We start from the raw sequence: 27,889 nt of genomic DNA, 5'->3' as shown, positions 1-27,889 counted from the left end.
CCTCTACCACCCTTTCAGGCAGTGAGTTCCAGATCCCCACCACCCTATGGGTGAAAAAATTACTCCTCAGCTCCCCTCTAATCCTTCTACCAATTACTTTAGATCTATTCCCCCTGGTCGCTGACCTCTCTGCTAAGGGAAATAGCTCCTCCCTATCCACTCTATCTAGGCTCCTCATAATTTTATACACCTCAATTAAATCTCCCCTCAGCCTCCTTTGTTCCAAAGAAAACAACCCCAGCCTATCCAATCTTTCCTCATAGCTAAAATTCTCCAGTCCTGGCAACATCCTCATAAATCTCCTCTGTTCCCTCTCTAGTGCAATTACATCTTTCCTGTAAATGGTGACCAGACCTGTACACAGTACTCAAGCTGTGGCCTAACCAAATTCTAGCATAACCTCCCTGCTCTTATATTCTATGCCTTGGCTAATAAAGGAAAGTATCCCGTATGCCTTTTTAACCACCTTATCTGCCAGTCCTGCTACCTTCAGGGATCTGTGGACATGCACTCCACAGTCCCTCACTTCCTCTACACCTCTCAGTATCCTCCCATTTATTGTGTACTCCCTTGCCTTGTTTGCTCTCCCCAAATGCATTACCTCACATTTCTCTGGATTGAATTCCATTTGCCACTTTTCTGCCCACCTGACCAGTCCATTGATATCTTCCTGCAGTCTACAGCTTTCCTCCTCACTATCAATCACTTAAAACTTAATTGAATTTAGATTGCAATAGGTCAAAAAGGGTCATCATTTCAAACATGCACTGTGAGGGGCTTTTAAAAAACCGACTTTAATCTTGCGTTTGCTAAACAGGCATTGACTTGGAAAACATAGTCTACTACAAGGATGATACTCATTACTTTGTGATGACTGCAAAAAAGCAGAGCCTGCTGAAGTATGGAGTCATTGATCAGGTAAAGCCCGGTTATTTTTCTTGCGAATGTGTTGTTTATTGAGGGCCCTCTACATATAATCTACTATAAAACACGGGAATAAGTCACTGAGAGATATGGTGGGAGTGAAATTGGTCTTGGGCAGTAGCACAAAACGTGCGTTAGCGAATCGGCCGCCTGCTTTACAACCCATCCAGTTTTCTTTTCCGCTGTAGTCATTTCGCCGATTCGCTGTCGTCCGAGACTAGTTTCATCCCCCTTGTCTTTTGACGGTACTGACTCTCCCTGCGGTGCATGCAGTAGATCTCTGCACCTGCCTCAAGTGGCTGTTCTTCATGGGTGAGCCTGGGCACCGAGTGATGTCGAGCTATTTGACCGCAGGGGACATGTCAGCCCACACCAGATTTTGCCCTCACCTGATGTTAACCTGTATTCTGTCCAGTGGATCAGGAGCAGCAGCCATGGCTGATTTTCCTCTCCCTAACCCAGGGGCACTCTGAGACCTGTTGGGGAAGGAGCACCCCTACTGATACTCCAGCTGCCTTCATTCGGAGCGGGGTATCTGGATGGAGTGGAGTGTAGAACAGTGCCAAGTCTTGGAGGTCCACCATTTGGAGTTGCTGACTGTCCCTTTCAGCAGGAGGAACACAAGACGGTGACGAGCAGAGATAGAATTAGGAGAATAAAAGTAAGCCTGATAAATGAACAGTGAGCAATTAGTACAGAATGTCCCTAGGTAACATTCTTTCAGTATTTATTTAATTTTTCTTCCCCCTCCCCCACCTTGAGATCTTCTGCTAAAACATTGTGTTCATTGACCAAATAAGTCAACAAGTGACCCATTCGCCCAGGCCTCTACCTCTGTGGCTCATAGGAAGCCCTGGGAGTTGTAAGAGAGCAGCCCAGAGTGATGCTGACCACGCCCCAGACAAATTCCACTCCTTGATGGCACAGCTGAGTTTGGGAGCTTGACATGTGGGGAATCACTGACAGGAATTGGCCCACATCCACTAGTTTATGACGGCTTGGTGCAGATCCTAGGATTTACTTGCACTATTTAAAGGGGAAGTTTACGGAGTTGACAGAGCTCAATAATCTTGTATAATAAGATGCTTGTAGCACGGTGGTGTCTGCTGCACTCCTCAATGTTGTCTACAGCCCTCTATTCAGTGCCAGGATACCATTGGTGAGGAGCTTCCATGTTAAATCTCCACTCCCAAACACCCTGTAGTGAGCAATTTGAAAACATCGAAAACAGCGACAGGAGGGACACCAGCAGGTGTACGGATACCTCCCTAATTCTCTCCCGATGACACCGACTTGTCCACAGTGGTCTCAGCAGAAGTCTGGCACCATTCTCCATGTCCATACCTAGATGGGTGAGCTATTTGGCCAATCGGACCCATGCCCAATGCTCTCCTCACTCAACATCGACACACCCATTTTCAACAGAGGTCACCGGATCAGGGAGCAGGCAACCTGGCTGATTTTCCTTTTACCTGCCCACCCAAAGTGATCAGCTCAGACTGGCCTGTTTGGCTCAGTACTACACTATGAGGCGCACTTACCCACTGAGCCATCAGGTGCAGCTCCAGGTATCTCCCTTTACCAAACTTAGGAATATTTGATAATTCAGTACAATAACAGTCCCTGAAAAAAAAATCAAATCTCTCTTGCCTTTGACAGGACAAGCAAGACGCAGACTCCCTGCTGTCCATGCAGAATGTCAGTTCTGAATCTCTCCTACGCTATGCTCGTGAGGCTGCAAACTTCTCCACAAAGTACCAGCTGCCAAATCTGGAATTTGCCACGAATCACCGCGGAGAACCGGACGTGGCGATGTTCGATTTCACCTGCATGTACAGGTCAGAGTTCGCCGCTTTGGTGAAGGAGAGACACGGGCACCGGCTGCTGGTGGCTCTGGTGGGAGACTGTCTGGTGGAGGTGAGTGTTTGCTGGTTACAGAAAAGTGCCTTTGTTTGGTGGGATTTTATATTGGAGACATTTGGGATTGGTCCATCCATTGGGATTGGTCCATCGATTGGGATTGGTCCAACCATTGGGATTGGTCCATCGATTGGGATTGGTCCATCCATTGGGATTGGTCCATCGATTGGGATTGGTCCATCCATTGGGATTGGTCCATCCATTGGGATTGGTCCAACCATTGGGATTGGTCCATCGATTGGGATTGGTCCATCCATTGGGATTGGTCCATTGATTGGGATACGTCCAACCATTGGGGTTGGTCCATCGATTGGGATTGGTCCAACCATTGGGATTGGTCCATCCATTGGGATTGGTTAGAAATGCATTCACATGTCTGATTTGAAGACTTTTCTGGTGTAAACAGCTACATTTTCACATGTTTCATTTTAGCTTTTGTTTAAAACTTTTCTTGCTAATTTTCTCCTCTGCTGAAGATGTTTAGTCCTTGCTGTGCTGTGGTTTCATGGATGTCAGTTGCCCTCTAGAACCTCTCCCAGGTGACTAGCCTCCATGTGTCAGCCTTGACAGTGAATGTCAGAAGGCGTTCCTACCAGACGGACGACACAGCCCAGCCCGATCCTGTCATCACTTGAGATCCATGTAGGTGGCCTTGCAGCAGGTATCACTGGATAGCGATCAGGATTGGGAACCCTGGGTGATTTCCCTCACCCTCACCCAGAGGGACTTTGGGCAATTGTAGCATTGCTCGACTGAGATCAGCTGACGCAGCACACACCAAGGGTTGTATGTGGGACATTCCTGGTCAGCTGCTGACTGGATATACTGGGAGAAAAAGTGACATACAAGTCACTCTGACGGGCCTGAGATTTTCTCAGAGGCTGCACTCTCCCCTGCTTGGGATATACTAGCTAACCCATCAGGGCGCACCTCCGACAATGCAGAGCTCCCTCAGTACTGCACTGAAATGTCAGCTCAGATTATGTGCTCAAGTCATAACTGGTGTTTGAAGACTCAAAGACAAGATTGCTACCAACTGACCCAAGCCGAGAATCGCTCCTTCTAAGCCTCATGCTAGGCCTTCTTGTAGTGTGTCATTTAACTTGACATGTTGTGCCCAGGATTTGCTGTATGTAAATGAGTGAAATTCCACTTGTTCCCACAACTGTTTCATTTTCAGCCCTTCTGGCCGTTAGGGACTGGAATTGCACGTGGATTCCTTGCGGCATTTGACACTGCGTGGTTGGTGCGGAAATGGGGAATGGGGATTGCCCCTGTGGAGCTCTTGGCGGAGAGGTAAGACTGGGGACGTGTTTGGACATGTTGCCATTTACCTCCTTTTCTATCTGTTTATTATTTGAGGGGGCTGGAGATGGTTCTTTGTAAAGTTTGGAATTTGTCTAACGTTCTTACTCATTGAATAAATGCAGCTGGTGTGGCCTCCGGCCATGCAGAACAAGATGGTACCAGACTCAACTCTAGTCTCAGTTGCCCTCGGTGTCCGCTGGTTTGGTGGGAGGGGGAGAAATCAGGCAGGCTCCCTTTCCTGATCACTATCTATGGACACCCTACTGGAAATGCACGGTGCTGAATGTTGGGCGAGGTAGGGTCGGGCTGTGTTGTGATGCCCCACTGCAGTTGCACAGACTACCTACAGGCATGGTCCAAACACAACAATCAGAACAACAGAAAATCCAGTGCCAGAGAAGGTCATTCGGCCAGTCGCTCCATCCAGAGCCCATGTATGATTCATCGACCATGGACTTCCCTCCAACCACCTGTTAATCCCTTGCTTTAAGGAACACTATGGTTTCTTCCCCCATCTCCCTTCAAATAATGAAGAGTGGTCTTCTTGAGTGAGGTACGAAGGGCAGCGCTGTCCATGGAACCATGCCCTGCATAAGGGAAAAAACTGGGGGAAGAAAAATTATTGGTAAATATTTAGGAGTGGAAGAAATTAGCCAATACTCAACAAAGATTGTAAAGTATGAACAACAGTTGGCCCACACTCAGTCTGCAGGGAGTCTGTAGAGACCACCGCCAATGCTCTGAGCTGTAAGGAGTCGAGCTGAAGGCCTGTGTTGATCTGTTACTCCACCTCCTTTTGTTAGAAGAGTTCTGTAGGTATTAACGTGGGATACTACTGAATGAGGTAATGAGATATCAGATCTCAAGAGATGGGGAAAAATGTGTTGCAACTTGATTCCTCCTGATTCCCTATCGTCCAAATATGGGGCAACATCATACGATCAAAAGAAAGACAGAGCATCAATGCACAGGACATCCCAAAGTGCTCTACCAATCAAATAACCTTTTAAGTGCAATCACTGTTGTTATGTGGGCAAATGCAGCAACCGATTTGAACACAGCAGGGATCCCACAAACAGCAAATGAGATGAATGACCAATCAATGATATATATGCCCGTGGCCTTCATGGTCCTTCTGTGCCAGCTGAAAGGAGAACTTTTTGACCCTGAGATGAGCCTCCGACCACATATCTGCTCCATCACCAAGACCGCCTACTTCCACCTCCGTAACATCGCTCGTCTCCGCCCCCGCCTCAGCTCATTTGCTGCTGAAACCCTCATCCATGCCTTTGTTACTTTTAGACTTGACTATTCCAATGCTCTCCTGGCCAACCTTCCATCTTCCACCCTTCATAAACTTGAGCTCGTCCAAAACTCTGCTGCCCGTATCCTAACTCGCACCAAGTCCCATTCACCCATCACCCCTGTGCTTTATGACCTACATTGGCTCCCGGTCTGGCAATGCCTCGATTTTAAAGTTCCCATCCTTGTTTTCAAATCCCTCCATGGACTCGCTCCTCCCTATCTCTGTGACCTCCTCCAGCCCTACCACCCTCCAAGATCTCTGCACTCCTCCAATTCTGGTGTCATGCGCATCCCCGATTTTAATCACTCCACCATTGGTGGCCGTGCCTTCAGCTGCCTAGGCCCTAAGCTCTGGAATTCCCTCCCTAAACCTCTCTACCTCTCTCTCCTCCTTTAAGACTCTCTTTGACCAAGCTTTTGCCACCTGTCCTAATATCTCTTCATGTGGCTCGGTGTCAAGTTTTGTCTGATGACACTCCTGTGAAGCACCTTGGGACGATTTACTATGTTGAAGACGCTATATAAATGCAAGATGTTGTTGTTGTTGAGTAGTACTCATGTTTGACAAAATAAGGGAGGCTAAAGTGAAAAAAGAACGTGAATAAACAGCATTACCAACATTTCCGAATTACTTGTGCGCCCGGTAATTTGGGAGAATTTTTTTCAATATTTGGACTTCACATGGGAAACTTAAACATCACGTTTAAATTTCCCATTTGAATTATAAGCATTTAAAAAACTTCCACAAACAAAAGGATTTGTGAGTAAATCGTGATTGTCGGCAACACCGAGGAAACAAAACCGCCTCATAGCTGCCTGCAGCGGCCCTCAAGCTTTAGAGATGAAGACTTGATAAGAAATGGTTATTGGACCTGTCAAGGTCAGTCCTTCCGCAGACCAAGTACAATTGGCTGTGTTGTGATCGGTATCTCAATCTATTTAATCTCATGAGGTCTTGTCTTCAACTTCAAAGATAATCGAGCAAAACTAATCTGACATCCTCCATTTTTTAGCTTGTTGAATTCAGCTACTGACCTATCATCCTTCCAATTGTTTTCTTGTTGAATATCCTTCTCTCAGGGAGAGTATCTATCAGCTGCTGTCTCAGACCACCCCTGGAAACACAAACAAGAACATTAGTCGGTACAGCATTGACCCTGTCACTCGATATCCCAACCTGAACCTCAGCTACTTCAAACCTCACCAGGTGTGTGCTTATCGACATGTTCCGCCATCACTAATGAAGGTGTTGGTCCTGGGACAGGACATGACTGCTGCCTGACTGTAAGTTACAATATTAATAGTGGAAGTACCTACATGTGAAGGGTTTCTTACCTCAGCTGGTAGAATCGGAATGGTAACTTCGTCTGCCTTTGGGGACGGTGTCAAATGGAGGCCAAGTCATATCCAAAGTGAGGGGAAGTTACCATTCAGATCCTGCCAGGCTGCTGCTGCTGCTCAATGACATAGGCCGCCTGCCGGCCCCCACAGCTAGAGAATGGTGTGTAACCCTGGGAGACCCACACAAAAGGAGGGAAAATAAAGTGCCCTTTAACAACAGGTGCACGCGTGTAGGGTACGTACACTTTATTCTGTGCGGGGCTGACGTGTTCGTGATGCTTTCGATAACCGCAGTGCTCCAGTGGAGTCAACGCTACAGTTCAGCTTCTCCCGTCATTGGGGCAAAAGGTGACACGTGACCTGTGACCTTTGACCTGGTCCTGGATGTCCGTGTTGTGATCCCTCAGCTGATGATATTTCATGTTCTTTGCAAGCTCTGGAATTCCCTCCCTAAACCTCTCCGCCTCTCTACTTCTATCTCCTCCTTTAAGACGCACCTTAACCAAGCTTAATATCCCCATATGTGGTTCAGTGCCATATTTTGTTTGATAACGCTCCTGTGAAGCGCCTTGGCATGTTTTACTATGTTAAAGGCGCTATATAAATGCAAGTTGTTATTGTTGATGCATGCACATTCTTGCAACCCTGTGTAAAGACAACTTATCTGGAGTTGCTCATTAAATTAGAGACCTGTTCAGTCTCTAATTTAATGATGTAACACCCAGAGACTCAGGACTACATTTATCCTGTCTCCTTTATTTAAGGTACAACATTTGTACGATGTAGGAGGAACCACAGACGTGGAGAAGGAGACCAAACAGACAAAGGGGAAAATGCTCCGAAATGGTAAGACACTGAGCGGACAAAGAGTCTCACATGTAACTAATCGAAGCAGCGTCAGAATTCCCCACATTGCTGTTTTAAAACCTGATTCCTCTGTATGATATTTAATTTTCTCGTCGATTTTCCCCCCCTCATCTCCTGATGGTGCTGAGTCTTTGCTGGGGCACAGATCTACAGGCACTGGGCACCCTCTGATAGATGGCCCAAGTTGCCATTATTCACGTCTGAGCCTTGACAGTGAACGTCAGCAGATGACTCTGTAGTAAGGGGCCCCACGGCCGAGCTTAGTCCTGTACTCGTTCTCCAGTGATGGTCACTGGATAGTATCCAGGAGGAGGTACCCTGGCTGATTTTCCCTGTATCAATGCGCCGTCAACAGAGCTGGCACCTCATCTGCCGAACTCCAGGATTGTGTTATTCTTCTCAGTTGTGTCGCAGTGCTTGCTTCATACTGTACGTATTGTTTCCCCAATGAGTAGAGGGGCCAAACAGACTCGACAGTCCAAGTTCAGTGCCTGTTCTGTGCTGGGTTAACTGATCCCAGCCAGCACAGCAGTAGCAGCACTGCAATTGTCTTTATTACTTTTGGGCTCGGAAGGGGAGAAATCTGCCAGGGTTCCTGCTCCTGATCACCATTCGATGTGTGTATATACGTGTGTTTGGGAGTGAAATTTGTCTCGGACGGTAGCGCAAAAACAGGCAATGGTGAATCAGCGGCCTGTTTACACCTTGCCTGATTTTCTAACCATTTGATTTCAAACAAAAAGAAAATGGAGTAGAATGCAAATTGATTATTGCCCGTTTTGCACTGCCCACTGTGTGTATGCAGGTACATACGGTGTGCATGTATGTCCATGTGCACCTGTATCTATTTGTGTGTATATGTACGTGTATATGTAATTGATTATTCATAATGCATTTATGATGTAGTTACTTTGCATTTATGAAGCATTTACAGTGCATTCATCGACCAAACCATTTAAGGGAGGTGCATTCAGTGAAAAGATAAAAAGAAACATTTTTGTTGAATGTAATTCTCTGTAAGGGTTTAGAAAGAAGTTGGCCACACATCAGCACCAGGATGCTTTAGGTAACCCATCCTATTCTCACACACACAGCCTCTTTAGCTGACTTCACGCTGAATGTGACCTTTGCCCCTTCTTGCAGATTCTGTCGGGGGCTATGAGGAGCTCCTGAGCTGGTGCCAACAGCACACAGAAGGGTACAAGAACGTAAAGGTGGTCGACCTGACAACGTCCTGGAAGAGTGGCCTGGCGTTGTGTGCGCTCATTCACCGATTTCGTCCAGACCTTATGTGAGTTGCATGAAATTAAATATATCGTTCATGTCCGACCTTTTTGAGATTGTCTGCCCTTGGTGGTGTGATAGATTGATGCTCCAACAAGAGGTGCAGCCAATCTGGTGTCTTGGCCAATATTTATTCCTTAACCAACATCACTAAAACAGATTATCTGGTCATTAATCTCATTGCTGTTTATGGAATCTTGTTCTGCACAAGTTGTCTGAAGTGTCTGCCTACATTACAACAGTGACTGCACTTCAAAAGTACTAAAAAGTAAGGCGATTTGGGACATCCTCAGCTCATGAAAGGCAATGTAAGTTCTTTCTTTCCTCTACGTGTGTATCTGTGGGTATTGGTGTTCATTGTTAACCATTGACTGCTTTCTACCCCTGGATCTGTCTGGGCTGGGATCCTGTTTTTGAGATTTACAAAGAGAAGAAAGAACTTGCAATTATATAGTTAATGTTTCAGGTCAAAGAGCTTTCGTCAGAACTGGAAGATGTTAAAAGAGTTAAAGTTTTTGAGCAAGTACAGAGCCAGGGAAAGGGGGGAGAGAGAGAGAGAGAGGGGAGGAAAGAACAAAAGGGAAGGTCTCTGATAGGGTGGAGGGCACACGTGATTAAATGACAAAAGGGAAGTTGGTGCAAAGCAAGGAAGGTGGTAATGGGACAGGTGAAGAAACAAAAGATTGATCAGGAGTAGCTGTAAATGGCAGCAGCAGAACCATTACCAGCACCAGCTGACCGAAAAAATGGGAGCAGTGGTTCTGATCTGAAGTTATTGAAATCAATGTTTAGTCTAGAAGGTTCTAAAGTGCCTAAACATAGGAACATAGGAACAGGAGTAGGCCATTCAGCCCCTCGAGCCCGCTACGCCATTTGATAAGATCATGGCTGATCTGTGATCTAATTCTGTATACCTGCCTTTGGCCCATATCCCTTAATACCTTTGGTTGCCAAAAAGCTATCCATCTCAGATTTAAATTTAGCAATTGAGCTAGCATCAATTGCCATTTGCGGAAGAGAGTTCCAAACTTCTACCACCCTTTGTGTGTAGAAATGTTTTCTAATCTCACTCCTGAAAGGTCTGGCTCTAATTTTTAGACTGTGCCCCCTATTCCTAGAATCCCCAACCAGCGGAAATAGTTTCTCTCTATCCACCCTATCTGTTCCCCTTAATATCTTATAAACTTTAATCAGATCACCCCTTAACCTTCTAAACTCTAGAGAATACAACCCCAATTTGTGTAATCTCTCCTCATAACTTAACCATTGAAGTCCTGGTATCATTCTAGTAAACCTACGCTGCACTCCCTCCAAGGCCAATATGTCCTTCCGAAGGTGCGGTGCCCAGAACTGCTCACAGTACTCCAGGTGCGGTCTGACCAGGGTTTTGTATAGCTGCAGCATAACTTCTGCCCGCTTGTACTCTAGTCCTCTGGATATAAAGGCCAGCATTCCATTAGCCTTATTGATTATTTTCTGTACCTGTTCATGACACTTCAATGATCTATGTACCTGAACCCCGAAGTCCCTTTGGATATCCACAGTTTTTAACTTTTAACCATTTAGAAAGTATGCTGTTCTATCCTTTTTTGATCCAAAGTGGATGACCTCACATTTGTCTACATTGAATTCCATTTGCCACAATTTTGCCCATTCACCTAATCTATCAGTATCGCTTTGTAATTTTATGTTTTCATCTACACTGCTTACAATGCCACCAATCTTTGTGTCATCGGCAAACTTAGATATGAGACTTTCTATGCCTTCATCTAAGTCGTTAATAAATATTGTGAATAATTGAGGCCCCAAGACACATCCCTGCGGGACTCGACTAGTCGTATCCTGCCAATGTGAGGTTATGCACTTTGGCAGGAAAAATCAGAGAGCAAGTTATTATCTTAATGGCGAGAAACTGGAAAGTACTGCAGTACAAAGGGATCTGGGGGTCCTAGTGCAAGAAAATCAAAAAGTTAGTATGCAGGTGCAGCAGGTGATCAAGAAGGCCAACGGAATGTTGTCTTTTATTGCTAGGGGGATAGAATATAAAAACAAGGAGGTATTGCTGCAGTTATATAAGGTATTGGTGAGACGGCACCTGGAATACTGCATACAGTTTTGAGTCATAGAGTCATAGAGTCATAGAGTTATACAGCACGGATAGAGGCCCTTCGGCCCATCGTGTCCGCGCCGGCCATCAAGCCCTGTCTAATCTAATCCCATATTCCAGCATTTGGTCCGTAGCCTTGTATGCTATGGCATTTCAAGTGCTCATCCAAATGCTTCTTGAATGTTGTGAGGGTTCCTGCCTCCACAACCCTTTCAGGCAGTGAGTTCCAGACTCCAACCACCCTCTGGGTGAAAAAGTTCTTTCTCAAATCCCCTCTAAACCTCCCGCCTTTTACCTTGAATCTATGTCCCCTTGTTATAGAACCCTCAATGAAGGGAAAAAGCTCCTTAGTATCCATCCTATCTGTGCCCCTCATAATTTTGTACATACTTTGGTGTCCATACTTAAGAAAAGACGTACTTGCTCTCGAGGCAGTACAAAGAAGGTTCACTCGGTTAATCCTGGGGATGAGGGGGCGGACATATGAGGAGAGGTTGAGTAGATTGGGACTCTACTCATTGGAGTTCAGAAGAATGAGAGGAGATCTTATTGAAACATATGAGATTGTGAAGGGGCTTGATCGGATGGATGCGGTAAGGATGTTCCCAAGGATGGCTGAAACTAGAACTATGGGGCATAATCTTAGAATAAGGGGCTGCTCTTTCAAAACTGAGATGAGGAGAAACTTCTTCACTCAGAGGGTAGTAGGTCTGTGGAATTTGCTGCCCAGGAAGCTGTGGAAGCTACATCATTAAATAAATTTAAAACAGAAATAGACAGTTTCCTAGAAGTAAAGGGAATTAGGGGTTACGGGGAGTGGGCAGGAAATTGGACATGAATTTAGATTTGAGGTTGGGATCAGATCAGCCATGATCTTGTTGAATGGCGGAGCAGGCTCGAGGGGCCGATTGGCCTACTCCTGCTCCTATTTCTTATGTTCTTATGTTAAGTAATGTGAGAACCTACCCATTATCCCTACTCTCTGTCGCCTTTCGCTCAGCCAACTTCCTAACCAAGTCCGTACTTTTCCTTCGATTCTATGGGCTTCTATCTTAGCTAACAGTCTCTTATGTGGGACTTTATCAAATGCCTTCTGGAAGTCCATATAAATAACATCCATTGACCTGTCCACTACTAACCAAACGAAAGATGAGATGCTGTTCCTCAAGCTTACATTGAGCTTCATTGGAACAGAGGGGTCAGAATGGGAGCGGGAAGGGGAATTAAAATGGCAAACGACTGGCAGGTCAGTGTCATGCTTGCGGACAGAGCGGAGGTGTTCAGCAAAGCGATCACCCAGTCTGCGTTTGCTCTCCCCAGTGTAGAGGACACTGCATTGTGTGCAGCGGATACAGTATACTAAATTGAAGGAAGTACAAGTAAATTGCTGTTTCACCTGGAAGGAGTGTTTGGGGCCCTGGACGGTGGGAAGGGAGGAGGTGAAAGGGCAGTTGTTGCATCTCCTATGCTCGTACAGGAAGGTGCCGTGGGGCGGACAGCGGGTGTTGGGGGTGATGGAAGAGTGAACCAGGGTGTCACGGAGGGAGTGGTCCCTTTGGAATGCTGAAAGGGGAGGGGAGGGGAAGATGTGTTTGTTGGTGGGATCACACTGGAGGTGGTGGAAATGGCTGAGGATGATACGTTAAATGTGGAGGCTGGTGGGGTGGCAGGTGAGGACAAGGGGGACCCTATCATGGTTCTGGGAGGGAAGGGATGGGGTAAGGGCAGAAGTGCGGGAAATAGGACGGACACGGTCGAGGGCCCGTCAACTACAATGGAGGGGAATCCTCGGTTGAGGAAGAAGGAAGACATATCGGTGCGGAAGGTGGTATCGTCAGAACAGAGACGACGGAGACGGAGAAACTGGGAGAAGGGAATAGTGAAACGTTAACTCTGTTTCTTTCTCCACAGATGCTGCCTGACTTGCTGAGCTTCTTTTGTGTTTTCTGTTTTTATTTCAGATTTCCAGCGTCCACAGTATTTTGCTTTTGCATTTATATAGCACCGTTCATATGTTTAGGATGTCCCAAAGTGCTTCACATCCAATGGATTGCTTTTGAAATGTAATCACTGTTATTGTGTGAGCAGACACATCAGACAATTAGTGCTCAGCAAACAGTAATAATGAATGAATGACTAATTAATCTGTATTTGGTGGTGTTGGGTGAGGGCGGAACCTGGAGCACTCTCTAGAGAAGATCTTCCTGTTCCAGCACCGGGTACTATTGGATTGCCCGGGCCATTGAGTACAGGAAAATCGGGCAGGCTCCTTTATGAGCATGAGCTCTTCCCATTTCCTGTATTTGCTTAGCCCTGGCAATCCAATAGCCCCATTCTTCTTCATATAGTGCCAAGGGATCTTTCACACAATGATGCAGGCAGAAAGGGCCTTAGCGGAGGGATCACTTTGGGACCAGTGATCATAATTCCATTAGTTTTAAGATAGCTATGGAGAATGATAGGTCTGGCCCAAAAGTTAAAATTCTAAATTGGGGAAAGGCCAATTTTGATGGTATTAGACTGGAACTTTCAGTAGTTGATTGGGAGAGTCTGTTGGCAGGCAAAGGGACGTCTGGTAAGTGGGAGGCTTTCAAAAGTGTGTTAACCAGGGTTCAGGGTAAGCACATCCCTTATAAAGTGAAGGGCAAGGCTGGTAGAAGTAGGGAACCTTGGATGACTCGGGAGATTGAGGCCCTAGTCAAAAAGAAGAAGGAGGCATATGACATGCATAGGCAGCTGGGATCAAGTGGATCCCTTGAAGAGTATAGAGATTGCCGGAGTAGAATTAAGAGACAAATCAGGAGGGCAAAAAGGGGACATGAGATTGCTTTGGCAGATAAGGCAAAGGAGAACCAAAGAGCTTCTACAAATACATAAAGGGCAAAAGAGTAACTAGGGAGAGAGTAGGGCCTCTTAAGGATCAACAAGGTCATCTATGTGCGGAACCACAAGAGATGGGTGAGATCCTGAATGAATATTTCACATCGGTATTTACGGTTGAGAAAAGCATGGATGTTAGGGAACTTGGGGAAATAAATAGTGATGTCTTGAGGAGTGTACATATTACAGAGAGGGAGGTGCTGGAGGTCTTAACGCGCATCAAGGTAGATAAATCTCCGGGACCTGATGAAATGTATCCCAGGACGTTATGGGAGGTTAGGGAGGAAATTGCAGGTCCCCTAGCAGAGATATTTGAATCATCGACAGCTACAGGTGAGGTGCCTGAAGATTAGAGGGTAGCAAATGTTGTGCCTTTGTTTAAGAAGGGCGGCAGGGAAAAGCCTGGGAACTACAGACCGGTGAGCCTGACATCTGTAGTGGGTAAGTTGTTAGAGGGTATTCTGAGGGACAGGATCTACAGGCATTTGGAGAGGCAGGGACTGATTAGGAACAGTCAGCATGGTTTTGTGAGAGGAAAATCATGTCTCACGAATTTGATTGAGTTTTTTGAAGGGGTAACCAAGAAGATAGATGAGGGCTGTGCAGTCGACGTGGTCTACATGGACTTTAGCAAAGCCTATGACAAGGTACCGCATGGTAGGTTGTTACATAAGGTTAAATCTCATGGGATCCAAGGTGAGGTAGCCAATTGGATACAAAATTGGCTTGACGACAGAAGACAGAGGGTGGTTGTAGAGGGTTGTTTTTCAAACTGGAGGCCTGTGTCCAGCGGTGTGCCTCAGGGATCGGTGCTGGGTCCGCTGTTATTTGTTATTTATATTAATGATTTGGATGAGAATTTAGGAGGCATGGTTAGTAAGTTTGCAGATGACACCAAGATTGGTGGCATTGTGGACAGTGAAGAAGGTTATCTAGGATTGCAACGGGACCTTGATAAATTGGGCCAGTGGGCCGATGAATGGCAGATGGAGTTTAATTTAGATAAATGTGAGGTGATGCATTTTGGTAGATCAAATCGGGCCAGGACCTACTCCGTTAATGGTAGGGCGTTGGGGAGAGTTATAGAACAAAGAGATCTAGGAGTACAGGTTCATAGCTCCTTGAAAGTGGAGTCACAGGTGGATAGGGTGGTGAAGAAGGCATTCGGCATGCTTGGTTTCATTGGTCAGAACATTGAATACAGGAGTTGGGATGTCTTGTTGAAGTTGTACAGGACATTAGTAAGGCCACACTTGGAATACTGTGTACAGTTCTGGTCACCCTATTATAGAAAGGATATTATTAAACTAGAAAGAGTGCAGAAAAGATTTACTAGGATGCTACCGGGACTTGATGGTTTGACTTATAGGGAGAGGTTAGATAGACTGGGACTTTTTTCCCTGGAGAGTAGGAGGTTAAGGGGTGATCTTATAGAAGTCTATAAAATAATGAGGGGCATGGATAAGGTAGATAATCAAAATCTTTTCCCAAAAGTAGGGGAGTCTATAATGAGGGGACATAGATTTAAGGTGAGAGGGGAGAGATACAAAAGGGTCCAGAGGGGCAATTTTTTCACTCAAAGGGTGGTGAGTGTCTGGAACGAGCTGCCAGAGGCAGTAGTAGAGGCGGGTACAATTTTGTCTTTTAAAAAGCATTTGGACAGTTACATGGGTAAGATGGGTATAGAGGGATATGGGCCAAGTGCAGGCAATTGGGACTAGCTTAGTGGTATAAACTGGGTGACATGGACATGTTGGGCCGAAGGGCCTGTTTCCATGTTGTAACTTCTATGATTCTATGAACATCTGATCTGAAAGATTGCACCTCTGACAATGCAGCACTCCCTCAGTACTGCGCTGAAGTGTCAGCCTAGATTATATGTTCAAATCTCTGGAGTGGGGTTTGAACCCATAACTTCCTTCATCGTCGCTGGGTCAAAATCCTGGAACTCCCTACCTAACAGCGCTGCGTCCACCCCATGGACTGCAGTGGTTCAAGAAGGCGGCTCACCACCACCTTCTCAAGGGCAATTAGGGATGGGTAATAAACGTTGGCCATGCCAGCGACGCCCACATCCCATGAATGAATAAAACAAAACATACCGACTCAGGTAAAAGTGCTATCAACTGAATCAGGCCGACACCAGCAAAGTAGATGGAGCTTGCTGTCTCGCCTGGTCTTTACCTGACCTGCCACATGTTGGGTTGCCAACTCTGGTTGGGCTGTATTCCAAGAGGTTTCATCACATGACCTCCCACCTCCCACCTCCTACCCTACCCCCACATTCCCGTCATTGGTTGCCCGATATGTCAATCAGTCAATAATGGTGGCTATAATACCCACAATCCTCTGCGCTCCAGAAACAGCTCTATCCATCGTCTGGACTTACCAGAGCACACATGCATCAGGACTGCATTGCGCCCCTGCCGTTTATTGTGAAGTCCGGCCGGATTGAAACGGGAGATGAAAATGTCCCTATGATTGTTCTCCCTTGCTGCTCACAGGAGTGTCTGGGAGATTAATCTTTAATTCCAGGAGACTCCAGGACAATCCGGGAGGGTTGGCAACACTAACCTCATGGGTATTCTTTATTCGGATGTGCCATCAAAGGGATCCATAGAGCAGAGGGCCTAAAAGCTTCCCCAAAGTGAAGGAGAGAATATGGCAGAGAGAATCTCAAAATCTCAGATACTTCCCAGTGGTTGGTTGCATACTAATACTGGCAGAGGTATTTTGAGTAGGCTGCTTAGCTACCCACTCGGTCAGTAGATGGCACTACTGAGGTGGGGTGTTGGGAGGTGGGGGCGCGGGGGAGCCTAAAAGGAAGGGGAGATAAATGTTCAGGGTGACTTGGGACCAGAGCTTGCAGAGCGCGCAGGCCGAGAACTCACAGGTCACAGGCGCATAATATACAAACCTGTGCTCCCTATGAGTGAGACTCCCTGCTGGGAGCACCAGATCACACAATATATTTCAAATGGACGAGGAAGGGCAATATTAGTCTTGGACTGAACACTCTCCTTTCTCTCCAGTAACTTTGAGAGTTTGAAAGAAAATTCTGTGGCTGAAAACAACCAACTTGCCTTCAACATCACAGAAAAGGAGTTTGGAATCTCACCAATAATGACTGGGAGAGAGATGGCGGCTGTCTCCAGTCCTGATAAGATCAGTATGGTCATGTACCTGACCCAGTTCAACGAGTTCTTCAAGGATTTATCTCCAGGTGGGTTTCATGCTGATGTGTGAGACCTTGAGGTGTCCCCTTGAGTGTGTGACACACACTGGTACGTGTGAATAGAGTGTGAAATGCATTTAGTGTCATAAACTCAGTGACAGGCCTCCACTCTACCTCCCTCTTGTATTCTCCTGCCCCTCTCCACTCTACCTCCCTCTTGTATTCTCCTGCCCCTCTCCACTCTACCTCCCTCTTGTATTCTCCTGCCCCTCTCCACTCTACCTCCCTCTTGTACTCTCCTGCCCCTCTCCACTCTACCTCCCTCCTGCATTCTCCTGCCCCTCTCCACTCTACCTCCCTCTTGTATTCTCCAGCCCCTCTCCACTCTACCTCCCTCTTGTATTCTCCTGCCCCCTCCCACTCTACCTCCCTCTTGTATTCTCCTGCCCCTCTCCACTCTACCTCCCTCTTGTACTCTCCTGCCCCTCCCACTCTACCTCCCTCTTGTACTCTCCTGCCCCTCTCCACTCTACCTCCCTCTTGTATTCTCCTGCCCCTCTCCACTCTACCTCCCTCTTGTACTCTCCTGCCCCTCCCACTCTACCTCCCTCTTGTATTCTCCAGCCCCTCTCCACTCTACCCCCCTCTTGTATTCTCCAGCCCCTCCCACTCTACCTCCCTCTTGTATTCTCCTGCCCCTCCCACTCTACCTCCCTCCCGTATTCTCTTGCCCCTCCCACTCTACCTCCCTCTTGTAGTCTCCTGCCCCTTCTACTCTACCTCCCTCTTGTACTCTCCTGCCCCTCCCACTCTACCTCCCTCTTGTACTCTCCTGTCCTTCTCCACTCTACCTCCCTCCTATACAGTCTTGCCCCCCTCCACACTCTACCTGCCTCCCGTACTATCCTGCCCCCACCACCCTTGCCTCCCTCCTGTACACTCCTGCCCCCTCCCAATCTACATCCCTCACGTGCACTCCTGTCCTTCCCACTCTGCAGTACCAATTTTCAGTACCTTGACAGCGAATGTTGGCTGGCTATTCGGCTGTGAGAGACGTCATGGACAAGCTCCATCCTGGACTCCCCCGATGCCCACACACACATGCACTTCCCAGCAAGAGTAACAGGGATCAATAACGGGAATCTTCTCCAATATTTCTCCAACCTAACCTGGGGCCACTGAGGCTCTTTGTACTGCCCTTACTATCAACTAACTCATCGCTGACCAGTGCTCGGACCTGGGACCTTCTCGGTCTGTTTGACTTAGTACCACAGTTAGCCATAGGTCAGCGAAGGGGCTCAGCAAATCTATTTTTAGAAACTTTTCTTTGTTTGTCCCTTATTAACCTCCTTTATTCTTACATGAGGATAGCTCAGAATAATTCTGAATCACACTGCACGTGACAGGTTGCTTATAAAATCTCCCTGCTGTTTTTTCCTCAGAGCTCCAAGATGTCACCAAAAAGAAGATAATGACCCTGTCAACGGCCAAATCCGCCCTCTTGTTCCTCAGTAACCTCCGGAAAAATGTGGCCAATAAACGAAGTTCGCTGGTAACTAAAAGAAAAAGCTTATTTTGGGGGCTTTTGAGACGTCCTGTCTATCCAGGGGCCTTGAGTGTAACAGCGGTTATCAGGCAAGAGTTCCTAACTGTACCCTTGAACCCTGATTTTCCGATTCTTGCTGGTGGCGGGTGTGGATTGGTAAATCCTGCCCCCCACCCCGCCCCGCTCCGACCTTGCATGCCCGATTCACGTTGCCCCCTATGGAAAGGGGGCGTCAGCTGGCCAGCGTGCAGAGCTTTCACTGAGTGGCAGAGTTCCCTTGAGTGCAGAGTGTTGTAGGTGGTACCCATGTGGTCAGGTTTCTTTATATCAACCCCATGGCCTACATGAACAGCAAGGACTTTCACTCAGTCACTGTTAAGGTGGTATCTGACCACAGAAACACTATTTCCCAGATAGCAGCCAGGATGCCTTCATTGTACGGCGTTCAACGGTGCCCAAATTATGTGAAGGAGAAGAAACACTGGGTGAGTGGCTCTTAGGAGGTGAGGGTTCGCCTCTGCATACATGGCTGCTGAACCTCATGCAGATGCCCCTAAGTGCTGAGGAGCAGCTCAGCCTGGGCACTTGGGTATTTGTTTGCTGCTCCTCAGCTGCCACCTCCACCGTCAAGAAAAATACTGCTTGCAGCTCGGGCACAATGAAAGAGTGCACACGGACGATGGTTGTGCACACGGACAATGGTTGTGCACACGGACGATGGTTGTGCACACGGACGATGGTTTTGCACACGGACGATGGTTGTGCACACGGACGATGGTTGTGCACACGGACGATGGTTGTGCACACGGACGATGGTTGTGCACGGTGCTTCAAATGGTACCTCCATGGGGGTGCAGCAGCTCCCAGCATATATCAAGATACTAGTGAACTCCTTCCTCATCTGATGCCAGGTATGAGGGACCTGGGTGACTGCATTGACTCAGGCAGCAAACTCCCTCCATGCAGTTTACACCTGTACTTTTATGGTGGTGGGGAGGGGGAGGGGAGTGACCTTTAGTCCCAAATTAGGCCAGACTCCTATAGCAGGACGTTCCATTGTCAAGGGAGCAGTGCTGCCCACATGCCGCTGACATGAGTGGTGAACAATTAGTCAACGGTTCCGTCACCCACCACAATTTTCTCTTTCATGGTGAACTGCAGCCCTTTAAAAGCTGCTCCTTCACCCGGATTTTCCTAGCCTAGTCTGCTACAGGCCGAGCTTTCTGGGAAATGTTTTGTGAGCCAATGGCCTCTTCAGATTAGAGCCCATTGGAAATTTTGGCACAGCCTGCCTTCTGAGAGACTGGCACAGGGCCAGCCCAATGACATTTTTGCCATTATCGGAAAATGGGACTTTACTCTAGGAATTCCAAGTGCCTTAAGGGAGTACACAGACATAGTGGCCTGGATGGAGCCTCTCTTGTTTAAAGGGGAATAGTGTTCCATTGAATTGTTCAATAACAGTAACTTTAATGCGGTCTTTTTGTTACCTCCTCTGGCCCCATTTTACACTACTCACCCGCCTGTGACATAATGAGTAGGGAATTCTATCTACAATCCACTATGGTGTCCTTTTGGTGGAGTTTTATGATGTTATTAGAGGGATCACAGCATAAAATGGAACAATAGAGGCACAGAGAGTGTACTATAACAACAACTTGCATTTATATAGCCCCGTTAACATAGTAAAAACCTCCCAAGGCGCTTCACAGGAGCGTTATCAAGAAAAAATTGACACCGAGCTACATGAGGAGATATCAGAGCAAAAGCAAAATACTGCGGATGCTGGAAATCTGGAAATCTAAGAAGATATTAGGACAGGTGACCAAAAGCTAGGTGAAAGAGTTGGTTTTAAGGAGCACCTTAAAGGAGGAGAGAGGGATGGAGGGAATTCCAGAACCTAGGTGCCCGGCAGCTGAAGGCACGGCCGCCAATGGAGGGGCGAAGGAAAGTGGGGATGCACAAGATTTGCGTCTCTTTTTATTACTCAGCAATTCAGTTGAGCCCATCGTCACCCCATCTGTCCGAGTGGATGCAAATCCATGTCTGATCAAGAGACAGAAAGGGAAGGGGGTAGAGAGAGACTCACATTTTGCTAGAGGGTATTTTATCCCATCTGAGTACCAAAAGGGGTACTGTCCATGTGACCCACTTACAGCGAGGCAATTTCTAAGTGATCGATTTGTAGCCAGGAACTAACAGCTTTTCCCCAAACTCAGATATCTCATGATGCCAAGGAGGTCAGGTGACCTTTTCGGAATAGCAAGGTTTCTGATAATCTGATTTGTGTTCAGGAAAAGGAAGATTTTGAGGATGAGTCTGAGACAAAGCGACGGAGGGACAGTTTTGCTGTGAGTTATTCTTTATTTAAAAGCTTTTACTTCAGAATAACAAAATCTAGTAAATGTGACAAACTGGACATTGTTACGCAATAAATAAATGGGTTAAAATCGCACGGTGTGATATTAGTAATGGGCCTGTTAAGACTTTCATTTGAAATTCCTCTTTCCGCTATGTGGAAAGGAAGAACTTACATTTATTTACCACCATTCATATCCCAAAGTGGTTCACAACCAGTAGATTATCTTTGAAGTATAGTCACTGTTGCTTTCTAGGCAAATTTGTACAGAGCAAGGACCCACAACCAGCAAATGACCAGTTAATCTGTTTTTGTGGATGTTGGTTGTTGGTTGAGGGATAAATATTGGCCAGGACACCGGAGAACTCGTGGTGCAGGATTGCAATAAAAATCGGGAGAGATGCAAAACGGGCTGACTCGCTATTGCCCATTTTACACTATTGCACAAACCCGAGGTCTACCCCATTGTGTCTGCATGGCTACTTTTGTAATTCTTTTTGAACCACTCCAGTGAGATGTTGTGTTCTACATCGGGCAATGTTCCCTTTAAATGGGGTTCATTCAGGAGTGAATTCCTGGTTTGCACACTTTTTTCTACTTGATCGGGAATCAAACCAAGGACCTTCTGTATGGTTTTAGCACTGTGGAACTCTTCTCTCAGTAAGTTAGATCACAGAGCACCTGGGTACCTGTGTAAATGCTGCAGACCTGGGTCTATCGCTTGTAGTCAGAGTGAGCTGTACCTGAACCGTTGTAGTCCAGGCAGGAAGGCTGCACTGAAACCATGTCGGTGCTGACTCAATAAACAGAACTTCACACTGAGAGACCTTAATCTGTATTTAGTCAGATGCTGAACCAGGGACATTACTGAAGAAAGGCCTAAATGAGGCTTTCGTTGGACAATCGTCGATCCATTCGCCATGGAACAAGAGCAGCAATGCACACGCAGAGCAACCGCAGGAGAAGCCCAACGAGGCAACTGCTGAAGCTAAAAGAGAGGTCAGTGCCTCGGCTCCCAGAACATACAGCTGTGTCTGGATATGATCCCAGGGCTCCAGGATATATCAACCATGTGCTCTTGTATTCTTAAACAGTAACATAACATTGTAGTCTTTACATGTTATGTACCTCATAGAATTATGGGATCTTCCAGCACAGAAGAAGGCCATTCAGACCAATTCCAATTAGTCCCACTCCCCCCCGCTTTTTCCTTTAAAAGTATTTATCCAATTTCCTTTTGAAAGTTACAATTGAACCTGCTTCCATCACCCTTTCAGGCAGTGTATTCCAAATCATTACAACTCACTGTGTGAAAACAATTCTCCTCATTTCTCCTGTGGTTCTTTTGCCAATTATCTTAAATCTGGTTGCCGACCCACCCAAAGTGAACAGCGTCCCAAATTCGTGTCCTCACAGAGACTGGAGCCTCAATCCAGTGCCTTAGACCACTTGGCCATGCTCATGATAATATATATTATTTATATATATAAAAATGATAATATATACATATATATATACACAAACATGACATTATATGGTATTAGGAACATAGGAACAGGATTAGGCCATTTAGCCCCTCGAGCCTGTTCCGCCTTTCAATGATCTGTGACCTAACTCCATATACCTGCCTTAACCCCATATCCCTTCACACCTTTGGTTAACAAAAATCTATCAATCTCAGATTTAAAATTAACAATTGAGTTAGCATCAACTGCCGTTTGCGGAAGAGAGTTCCAAACTTCTACCACCCTTTGTGTGTAGAAGTGTTTCCTCACTTCACTCCTGAAAGTCCTGGCTCTAATTTTTAGGCTATGTTCCCTAGTCCTAGACTCCCCAACCAGCGGAAATAGTCTCTCTCTATCTACCCTATCAGTTCCCCTTAATATAGATCAAATCACCCCTTAATCTTCTAAATTCCAGGGAACACAACCCTAGTTTGTGTAATCTCTCCTCGTAATTTAGTCCTTGGAGTCCAGGTATCATTCTGGTAAATCTACGCTGCACTCCCTCCAAGGACATTATATCCTTCCGAAAGTGCTGTGCCCAGAACTGAACACAGTGTGGTCGTGGTATTAACTTGTATATAGGGTAAGGTACATGTTATATCGATTATAAGGTATAACGTATATATGTATGTAGGTTGCTAAGTAGCCCGGTGCGTATCTCATGCTGATAAAGGAACGTGTGCTGTACCTCTGTGTCTCAGGGCTTCTTCAGGCAGGCAGAGGGCCCCAGCAGCAGTGAGGTCTGCTATTTCTGTAAGGAGCGGGTCTACGTGGTGGAACGCCTCAGCGCCGACGGCCAGTTCTTCCACCGGGGCTGCTTCACGTGTCACCAGTGCGGCACCACCCTGCGCTTCGGAAACTACGCCTTCGACAGCAAAGATGGCAAGTACCCGTCGCAGGCGTGGAGCTTTCTGAAACTTTTCCTTTCTTATTAATCAGTTCTGTGCTCGTTAAGGTGAGAGAATCAGAACACTTTCCATTTCAGCTACCTGGTGTCCAGGTCAAGTATAGCACTGTTAAATGCAGAGTGAAGCTTCCTCTACCCTGCCCGAACAACATGCCTCAGCCCCAACTTCAGAAAGAGTGCCTCCTACTGCATCACTGTGATGTCTTGTCATTCTGTGGCCTCTTTGAACAAGATTGCCAGTTAACACCAAATTGTGGTCAGTTTTGTGACGTAGGCCCTGCCCGCTAGGAACTGGATTGAGACTGCCCAATCTCACTTTACATAGGATGCTTACAACCAGAGGAGGCTTGCATCCCATCAGTTTGGGCCAAATTTAAACACTGGCCCCAGAAATCAAAGGCTAATGTCTAACCCACTGTATCACCCAGTCCTAGGGTCGCCAACCCTCCAGGATTGGCCTGGAGTCTCCAGGAATTGAAGATTAGGCTCCTGGACCCTGCTGCAAGCAACACCCAGGAGAAAAATCATAGGGGCATTCAAATAAATTGTGTTTTATTCATTTTCTTTGAACACTTTGGGCTCAATTTTAAAACCGAGCCGGGATGGAGGGGGGTCAAATTGAGGTCAGGAAACCCATTAGTACGGGTTTCCCGCACGTCCATTTGACATAAGGATGTCTCTTTTTTTTGTCGGATTCCCGTCCAACTGACTGGCCTGATTGCCAGGCTGGTCTCAGTCGGACTGGGGACCAGCCAGGGAGAGGACATGTTCAGGTAAGTCTGCAGGTAAATCTTTGTTTGTATGGATGGGGGGGGTGTGCATGGGTGGACACGGGAGCATGGGTGGGCACAGGTTGGCACAGGGGCCATGAGTCATGGGGGGGTGGTGGGATCGGGAGTCAGTCACGGGGAGAGTGTTGGGATTGGGGGTTATCGCGGGGATCCATGATCGTTGAGGGGGAGGGTCGGAGGATTGGAGTGGGGCCAGGATTGGGAGTTGGCAATGGGAGGATTGGAGTGGGGGGGCGGATTGGGGGTCGAGGGTGGGTGGATTGGAGTGGGAGGGAGTGTTGGAGGGGGAGGATGGGGGTCGGGGAGGGAGGGTCAGAGGATGGGGTTGGGGGTCCGCGATCATTGGGGAGTTGGTGCAGGTAGGCTGGTTGGGCCTGGGGGAAGCACGCCAGATCCTCCGGGCCCACAAGCTGTGCCTTTCTAGGTATCTACCTGTTAGTCTCGGGCCTTCTTGCCTCCTTTTACGAGGCGTAAAACAGAAGGCCTGGGAATCCCGGCCCCCCCGGGGTTGAAATCGGGAATTCGAGAAAAATGGAGGCCTGAAGCCTCGTTGAAAGGTTTTAAGGCCTGACCCACCTCCTGGGAGCAGGTTGGTCTCCCGCCCCTCTTCCCGCCCGGCTGAAAACTGGAAATGGGTGGTTTGGAGGCAGGTTGGGGGCGGGTCTGAAATGGTAGCAATTTTCAATGCCCCCCCACCCCAACCTACCCGTTTTTTACTATGAAAATTGAGCCCTTTGTGTTTATTAGTTATAGAAATATTGGAGATGGTGGGGTAAAAGGCTGTTTGATTGTCAGTCAGGCATCATCCAATTGAAGAGTCTTTTCACTTTCCAATTGGCCATGGGTAGTCGGTGCGCCATGAGGATGGACATGTTGGGCGACCAATGTTGGGAGCGAGAGGGCGGGGCTGTGGGAGGCAGGAGGTCATGTGATGAAATCTCCAGGAATACATTCATCCGGAGTTGGCAACCCTACCCAGTCCGCCTTTGTAGAGACTCTTAAAGAATATATTTTATTTTGGAGGGGTGATTTTTGTACTTTTCAAGGTGAGACTTGTCAGCCCTGAGCTCTGGGGAATGTTTCGGCCTGTTCAATCCAATGTCAGCATTCAGCACTCTCAGGTGAGGAGCAGCACGAGTTTGATGCGGAGCAAAGCTCCCTGCACCTGTCCCCAAAAGAGTATTCCCAGTCTCTAGAAAGCATTGCCCACATTACTAATGTGACATTTCTATGTATGGTGCAAACCATCCTATGACCTCTGTGAGGTAAACTCTTCTAATTTAGGGACGGGCTTATGGCGAAGAGTGATGGAAAATGCAGGCGGGTGAAGCCTCCCAGTGCCTCACCACCCTGACCGTGATTTCCCTCCGCCTGCCCTCACTGGGACCAATGCTGGCCGTTCCTTCCCTGCCTGCTGCACGCAGTGGGGGATGGGGACCAGGTGTCCAGAAGATTTCTCTCCCACCTGCCTCACTGTCTGCCCCACTTCCCGGGGCTGCCGCGTTGAAGGTGGCGGAAGGCCCCGGAAAGCGGCAGTAACGATCCTGGGTTTCCCGAATTGAGGGAGAGGGCCTTAGAGCAGCCTTCTCTCCCTTGAGTCTTCTCCCTCTGTCTTGCGTCTTTTTTTCAGGGCCACGGGAGGTAGAATGGGACTAATTGGCTATCTCTTTCAAAGAGCCAGCACATGCGCGATGGGCCAACTGGCCTCCTTCTGTGCTGTATGATTCTGCAGTTTTTATTGCTTTTGTGAAAACGAAGCTTTTAAAACCTCAGATTGTTACCAAGCCAACCACAAACATTGATCCTCCATAACTTATTGCTCTATACATTAGCAATAAGTAATCTCTTTCCAATCTTTTCCACTGCGTTACTGGAGTTCAGTTCAACTAAAACCAGCAGCCTTTCGGTACTCATCCATATGGCCTTAGTATATGTGCGAGCCCAGACACTGAGCGTTAGCAGGCTATTTGGCTGTGTGAGGGGGAATCACAGCCCACCATGATCCGACCCTCATCCAAAGCCCATACACGTGGCCTTTCCAGCAGGGATCATGGATTAGCGATCAGGAGCGGGTACTCTTGTTTCACCTCTCGTGTCCTGTATACTGTGGTCAGTTCTAATGGACCAACTGCACAGATCAACTAACTCAGCACAGACGGGGAATTACACCTGGGCCCCTCTGGGTTTATAAGGCTCAGATTCCCAACACAGAATGCATCAACCCTGAACCATCAGAGGGTGAGGATATGGAGGCTGATTTGTTTGATGGAATGGGGAAGTGGAGAAATTAATTTATGAGGAAAGGGTTAATCATTTACTCTTTTCTCTTAGGAAAGTTCTACTGCATGCCCCATTACACCAGTTTGTTGGGTTCCAATCAGAATGAAAGGGAAGAAACAGCTCCAATCCAAAAAAAGGTAGTGAAATAATTTCAGATATTATGGTGAATGAGTGATCACAATCCACAGATGCAGTAGATACAGTTTTAAATTGTAAATTGTCCTCTGTCTGTCTGTCTGCTTTCCTGGTGTAATGTTTGTGGCATCATTTTTATTGCTTTTGTGAAAATGAAGCTTTTAAAACCTCAGATTGTCATTCATCAACATTGATACTCTGCGTCAGATGAAGAGACCTGACTATACAGGGACCCAGACACTGTCTGCGTCAGATGAAGAGACCTGTCTATACAGGGACCCAGACACTGTCTGTACCAGATGAAGAGACCTGACTATACAGGGACCCAGACACTGTCTGCACCCGATGAAGAGACCTGACTATACAGGGACCCAGACACTGTCTGCGTCAGATGAAGAGACCTGACTATACAGGGACCCAGACACTGTCTGCACCAGATGAAGAGACCTGACTATACAGAGACCCAGACACTGTCTGCACCAGTTGGAGAGACCTGACTATACAGGGACCCAGACACTGTCTGCACCAGATGAAGAGACCTGACTATACAGAGACCCAGACACTGTCTGCACCAGATGGAGAGACCTGACTATACAGGGATCCAGACACTGTCTGCACCAGATGAAGAGACCTGACTATACAGGGACCCAGACACTGTCTGCACCAGATGAAGAGACCTGACTATACAGGGACCCAGACACTGTCTGCACCAGATGAAGAGACCTGACTATACAGGGACCCAGACACTGTCTGCGTCAGATGAAGAGACCTGACTATACAGGGACCCAGACACTGTCTGCGTCAGATGAAGAGACCTGTCTATACAGGGACCCAGACACTGTCTGTACCAGATGAAGAGACCTGTCTATACAGGGACCCAGACACTGTCTGCACCAGATGAAGAGACCTGACTATACAGGGACCCAGACACCGTCTGTACCAGATGAAGAGACCTGACTATACAAGGACCCAGACACTGTCTGCACCAGATGAAGAGACCTGACTATACAGGGACCCAGACACTGTCTGCACCCGATGAAGAGACCTGACTATACATGGACCCAGACACTGTCTGCACCAGATGAAGGTCACTAAGTCTACAGAGACCCAGACACTGTTCAAATAAAATGCAATGAACTGCAAATGCTGTAAATCCGAAACACAAAACAAAAATGTGAAAAATACACAGCAGGTCAGTGAGCGAGGACAGACAGGTCAACATTTTGAGCAGCGTTATTCTCAGACTGCTGAAACA

General features: G+C 47.2%; 2 protein-coding genes across 5 annotated transcripts in view; one reads left to right on the top strand and one right to left on the bottom strand.

Annotated features, from left to right (window-relative positions):
- Positions 1-27,889, top strand: part of LOC137344377 (F-actin-monooxygenase mical1-like) — a 130,208-nt gene that overhangs the window by 53,782 nt on the left and 48,537 nt on the right. For all 4 annotated transcript variants that reach the window (XM_068007274.1, XM_068007273.1, XM_068007271.1 and 1 more), the window contains 12 exons: positions 818-918; positions 2,584-2,841; positions 4,025-4,140; positions 6,538-6,664; positions 7,563-7,644; positions 8,809-8,956; positions 16,969-17,159; positions 18,554-18,663; positions 20,952-21,008; positions 21,860-22,015; positions 23,223-23,403; positions 26,551-26,636. In XM_068007274.1, the coding sequence (XP_067863375.1) occupies positions 818-918; positions 2,584-2,841; positions 4,025-4,140; positions 6,538-6,664; positions 7,563-7,644; positions 8,809-8,956; positions 16,969-17,159; positions 18,554-18,663; positions 20,952-21,008; positions 21,860-22,015; positions 23,223-23,403; positions 26,551-26,636 (1,613 nt within the window). The remainder of the gene's footprint in view (positions 1-817; positions 919-2,583; positions 2,842-4,024; positions 4,141-6,537; positions 6,665-7,562; positions 7,645-8,808; positions 8,957-16,968; positions 17,160-18,553; positions 18,664-20,951; positions 21,009-21,859; positions 22,016-23,222; positions 23,404-26,550; positions 26,637-27,889) is intronic.
- Positions 1-27,889, bottom strand: part of rpl10a (ribosomal protein L10a) — a 142,407-nt gene that overhangs the window by 98,277 nt on the left and 16,241 nt on the right. The gene's annotated exons all lie outside the window — the stretch shown is intronic.

Source organism: Heptranchias perlo, chromosome 27 (genome assembly GCF_035084215.1).
Source record: "Heptranchias perlo isolate sHepPer1 chromosome 27, sHepPer1.hap1, whole genome shotgun sequence".
Classification (NCBI taxonomy): Eukaryota; Metazoa; Chordata; class Chondrichthyes; order Hexanchiformes; family Hexanchidae; genus Heptranchias; species Heptranchias perlo.
Note: the sequence above shows the minus strand (reverse complement) of the source record. Positions and strands in the feature narration are given on the sequence as shown.